Genomic DNA, 5,910 nt, shown 5'->3' on the forward strand with positions numbered 1-5,910 from the left:
ACTGCTCTTTGAATCACTTGCTTTAGTTTTGTCATTTTCTTTGCAGTTTTGTATAATCCAAAGATATCACAGAAGAGATGTAAGTTCATAGTTCGTACCCCAGATGCTTAAAAACATAATTTAGAATATGACTTAGTCTGAGAAGGTTACAAATAGGAGGGATGTGAGTGGGGTAAGAGCATAAAGGACCCAGATATGTATGTGTTCATTGTGATCAAACAAGTATAAATTTGTTTATTTGGTTAAGGGCTTTTTTCCCCCTTGAATACAAAAGATTTCATGAATGTACCTATAAGAGTTCCTTATGGTGGGCAAGCTTGCCATACCTTTGGCTGCACTGAACTGTTCTTGAAAATATACATATTTTACTTGTTTTTATTAATCTGACTTCTTAAAAAAGGACTGTATGAACTTTTACAGATAGACGATGCGTGTTCTGCCTACCTGTCCACAGATTCTCAACCTCAGGTGAGTCAGATAGAGGTTACTTTATTATTTTGATACTATTCATTATATGCAGTAGGATTGGAAGTGTGATATCTGAGTTCATGTTTTCTTTGCATTAGGCGTCCAGTGTGCTGGAAGAACTTTGTTTTCTGGTCATGGGATTTCTCCAGAAACCACAGGTAACACACACAAAAGACTACTTAGCATTTCTGAAGCCTGATCTCTGTGTGCCAGTGTCTACAATGAACTCTGAGGACCCAGTATCTGAAGTGTCACTCAGTGCTGGAAGTAATACTATCAGTTCTTACTCTGAAATGTATGTGTCCTAACCCAACACCTGTTAAAGACAACAGGGAGACTCCAGTGTTTGGAAAATAATCTCCAGGCTGGATACAAGGTTTCAGGTGTTTTTATTGCTCTAGATTAGAAAAATGTTGAGCTCTTGATGGAGAAAGAAATTTACTTAGAGAGTCTAGGGTTATACAAAGGAGCATCCGCTAAACCCATCTACTCTTCTAGTGGTGAGTAATCAATGCTCTCTACAGAGCTTGAAAAGAGTAGTTACTTTGATAAGCAAAGACGTGTAATGTATCTGTCAAGGAAGTCGATATTCCAAGCCAGTACTGAAAAGTTTATAATGTAATCAAAATTGCCCATTGGTCTTTTTTTTTTTTTTTTTGTAACAAATAAAAGCTTCTCTACTGATTATTATTCTTACAGGGTTTAGATGAAAAAGACAACACCAAAAGGGTAAGATTTCTATGTATGTTTTATGGTCACACTAAAATTGTCAAGAAAATCATAACACCCTTGCCCTGTTTTGTAGTAAAACCCCACTTTTAATTTTTTTGAACAGTTCTTATTTCATTATTCTAAGACTCATGACTCAGGCAACTCAGACGTCATGGTAAGTGGCATAGCACCTCCTTGTGAGTACATGTGTGCTTGTACGTAAAAACAAGGTAACGTTCCTTTTTGCAGTAGTCTCTCCAACTGTATAGCAAGCTCAAAACTGGCAGTTTCGTGTTTAAGATATAGAATGTGTTTAATAACATAGGAGAGGATCATCAATACTGTCCAAGTGTGCAAAAAAACAACCAAACACTCATAGAATCCCAACTGCTTCTTAATCTACTGCTTCTGGTAGTTACAACATTTAAGAATAAGATTAAATGCTTGTTTCCGGTACTGGAACATAACATGTGCAGTGAAACAATGTGGATTTATAGAAGCTGAGAACATGACCATAAATATCAAGAACTCTTAATTAATTTTTAGTAATTAAATTGTTAATTTATTTGTGCATGTCATAAATACTTATCAGGCAAAATAGTATTTAAGTGTCACTCAGATTTTGGATTATGTTTTAAATGAAAAATATGATTTTAAAAATAGCCTAGTATTGTTGCTATAAAAATATTCTCATAAGCCAACAACAAAAGCCAAACTATGTGTGATCCATTCTTGCTTTTAAAGTGCAAACATAATCTGTTATTTCTGTGCATCTATGTGTTTTTTTTTCTCTGCATGATAGGATTTTGAGAAAATTAAACATATTCATTTTTTCTCATTTCTTAACAATCATTCTTATATGTAAATGTCCATTTTTGCCTTGTTCTTTACATTTCTTCAGAAATATGTGGTATATTTCCTAGAAAGTGATATTGATGGTATTGGGGTCAGTGTTTTCATGACAGAGCTGCTCTGGAGGTTTTAATGGTAACCAGGGCACAGTGAAATGAGCTATTTCTTCTGCTGCTCAGATGTTACTGCATCCCCCTTCGTCCCCATCCTGAATACCTTTACCCCTGCCTGCCCCCAGAGATTACTGCTTTCTCACTTCTGGTTTGGCTGTTCAGGTGACTATTTTCTAGCCCAGTTCTCAGAGATACTAACTTAGGTGAGATCCATCATTCTTTGGCTTTATTAACCTCTGTCCACTGACTGCAAGACAGAGCCCAAGTGGCCAGCTGGGCTGCCCTTTAACTCCTCCGTTACACGTCAGACCTCTTCTTTTTTAGCTATTACGATGCCACATTGCCTACCTTAGGCAGACAGTGCAAAATTGGCTGCAAGTAGGCAAGTTCATTTTACTGATTAAGTACATTAACACTTTGGTAACTCTAGTAGTTCCATATGTTATAATTCTCTTTGTTGTATTACTTTCCTAAGAAGTATTGTATCGAAAATACATTATTTTTTAAATTACGTTTACCTGAGTTGAAGGTTTAAATTGGTTGATGGAACAGAGTTTTTTCTACTTTGCTTCTCACTGTGGACCTCTCTCCACGAGCCCACATGGTTGTGTTTTGCTAGGGGGCACTTACGCTGCACACAATGCCACTGTGCTTAACCAGGCTGTCTGCAAGCATGAAGTCTTGTTGAACACAAGGAATTTCATGATTGGAGCTCGTCTTTTAGGTAGAATGACTAGTGCCATGTTTACAAATTTTACTTGAGAATGGATCCCTCCTGCACACTGTTTTCTAGAGGGGGGGGGGAAAAAAAAAAATCCTTGCTGGGATTTAAGTCATTTTGAAGTAAAATAAACTTTTCAGTACAACAGAGATTGAAGCTGCTAACTTCCACAGCAGATAATCGTAGAAATGTTAGTAGGAGTACCATATGGAAATATTCTCTGTACCACTCACAGAGGCTGATCAAAGTCTGAATAATTGCAACTGCCTGGGCAAGAAGTCTGTAAACAGTTCTGAACTTTCAATGAGTAAAGGTGAGGATGCATAGCTTTTCCCTCCATCGCTCTGAGAGTCACATTCATAGTGTAAATTTAAATGTTGGTACCTGTTTGTTGTCAAGTCAGAATGTTAAAAAAAAAAGTTTCTCAATTAACATCTTCAGTCCTTTTCTAGTGCATGTTTGGTCCATGAGTCAATACTGTGGGAAGAGACTTTTTTTGCATCATAAGGTCCAAATTTCATTGTTGCTCATGTGTCTGTGTTCGTGTCCTCTCAGTCGTCTGTCCTGCATCCTTTGCTGCAACTTGTTCCCCAGCTTAATGAGAGAAGACTGAAGAGATACAAAGTGGACGTATGTAATCTTAAACTCTGCATGCTTGCATTCTCACATTTTGTGATTCATTAGCTCTTCTAAAAATGTCCTTGTAGACCTTTCTGCCCATAACACTTTTATTTTCAAGATTTACTATCACACTAGTGTATTTTCATTAGAAATGTGAGGGTTTTATATTCTTAAATTAGTGAAAAACAGTCCTGCTGATATTTAATATTTAAAACCAAAAACCACTGAAGTAATATATGCCTAACACAGAACAGTGGTAGAACACAAAGCCTATGTTTCAAAATGGATCTGTTAGTTCTTTTATAGAAAGAAAAGTACTTTAAATTTTGTCAGTACTGTTATATTTCAGTTCACTTATATTTTTCTAGGGAGAGTCTTTTATTCCCCAATTTGGAATTCAAACCATATCTAGTCCTTACACATATATTATTTATGACTTACGGCACTAAAAATTTCTAAGTAGTTTATAGGCAATTTACTGTTTAACTTAAGGTGCAGATAAGAAAGTTCTCTGTGGAATTAATTTTCCATAGAAAAATAGTGTGTTTTGGAACAAAAGTTTCACATAGAAAGAAATAGCTCCATTTTTTCCAAAATATCAAAAAAATTTGGTATATTTTCTGCAAATAAAATTTCAAAAGTCAAAAAGCAGATGGATAGAAGTGTCCATCCCTTTAATGGAGCTATGGAAAGAAGAGAAAAATGCAGTCTGATATATAAGAATCTTCCTCTATAAGATTACCGAAGATTCCTGTATAATAAAGTATACCAAAATCTAAGACCCAGATTCTTCCTGTTTTACATTGACCTCAGCTTGGTTATTCCTCAGGGTCATTGATATGACGCCTTATATTCACTAATATGCAAGTTAAATTAGGAGTATGAATGTGATACTTAAAAATCAGATAAGCATCCCCATAAGTAAGACTTTTCCTTTATTAATCCAGATAAAGGCTGTGTTGTTAACTCCCAAATTTTCAATGAACTCCTAATCCTATGATTATGTGTGTCAGGTTTCATTGAGTCATGGTTGTGGTTGGTAATACTATCTACCCCTCTCTTCAGATCACTGCATAATCCCAATGATATGCCCTGAATCACATTTTTCTTATCCAAAGGCAGAACCTGGCCACGTATAAGAACTTAAAGAGTTAGTACATCTTCTCATGGACTAAAATTGTTATGAAAATTTCAATCCACTACACATCTGAAAGGAAAATACAGGGTAAAATTTACCTTCTGTGATGACATTGACATGAACTGTATTTGTGCTATCAGACCTATATACTGGCAAAGAATATTCTTGGAATTGCTCTTTGTGCTTTTAAATGAACATAAGTGTCAACTAAGACAAAGAATGGGAAGGAAAGCATAAATGCAAGAACACAAAATTGCTGTAAGTGAAAACAAACTGCCTTTTAAATCCAATAAAGTCCTTTTGCTAGAATACGTCAATATCTTGAATTTACTTCCATTGATGGCATAATTAATGGATATAGAATACATTAATTAACAGACAGTAACCTAAAATTTGTAGCATGTTTGGCATATTCCAACACATTTCAGCCTCTTCATGGCAGCTTTATTTATAGTGGGCTCAAAAAAGAAACTATAAGGATATTTTTCCAAGTAATAATAATACCAAACTCTACAGAGTATATCAGTCAGATCATGTCTTGTGTGTATATATATATACACATATTTAGAGTCACTATACTTACAACAACTCACAAATGAAATTTAATAAATTGTTTCTGTTTAAGAGCTGTCAAGCCATCATATGACAAACAATTTAAAGGCTTATTTTTTACATCAAAGAAACGTCAAAATCCATACTCTACAAATCCTTATAAAAAAAATTAAAAATTATACTAGCTATCTGATATAAAGCGTAAAGGTATACTGATATAAAAAAGACCTTTTTTTTAGCATAGTGCTTGGGAATATTTCTTCCAAAGGAAATTAAAAAAACCCAGACAAAAAAATGCCATAGTGTTTGGGAATGAGCCCAGAGCAGGCTGATAGAACTTTGTGGCAAAAGGCAAACATTTTATCCAGCTTCTTTTTGTAAGGTACCTTATTTTCATCAGATTTTTAAAGTAGAAATGAGTGAATGATGATGAGTATTATATGTTTCTTTAGTCATCTTTTCAATTGGCTAATTTTTAAAAGATCTGTCTCCTGTTACTTGTATTATTGTACTCTTAACTGGTGTTACATGGAAATAGCCACAGTTAGAATTCCAACCATTCTGCACTGTGATAAGCAGTAGTCTTTAATCTGCTATTGAGATGTTATCGATTATGAAGTAATGATGTGGCCAACACATACAGAATATAGCCATTTTAAAATATTCATATAAATCTAAGGAAACAATTAAAACAGCTCTGAATTGAATTGCATTTTATAGAAAGCAGCCTTTAT

The 5,910-nt window shown here is 34.7% G+C and overlaps 1 protein-coding gene across 1 annotated transcript in view; it reads left to right on the plus strand.

Annotated features, from left to right (window-relative positions):
* The window catches only part of NMU (neuromedin U), a 13,438-nt gene that overhangs the window by 3,501 nt on the left and 4,027 nt on the right, over positions 1 to 5,910 (plus strand). The window contains exons 2-6 of the mRNA XM_009335141.1: positions 421 to 468; positions 567 to 626; positions 1,168 to 1,197; positions 1,304 to 1,354; positions 3,421 to 3,495. Of these exons, the coding sequence (XP_009333416.1) occupies positions 421 to 468; positions 567 to 626; positions 1,168 to 1,197; positions 1,304 to 1,354; positions 3,421 to 3,495 (264 nt within the window). The remainder of the gene's footprint in view (positions 1 to 420; positions 469 to 566; positions 627 to 1,167; positions 1,198 to 1,303; positions 1,355 to 3,420; positions 3,496 to 5,910) is intronic.

Source organism: Pygoscelis adeliae, unplaced genomic scaffold (assembly GCF_000699105.1).
Source record: "Pygoscelis adeliae isolate BGI_AS28 unplaced genomic scaffold, ASM69910v1 Scaffold21, whole genome shotgun sequence".
NCBI lineage: Eukaryota > Metazoa > Chordata > Aves > Sphenisciformes > Spheniscidae > Pygoscelis > Pygoscelis adeliae.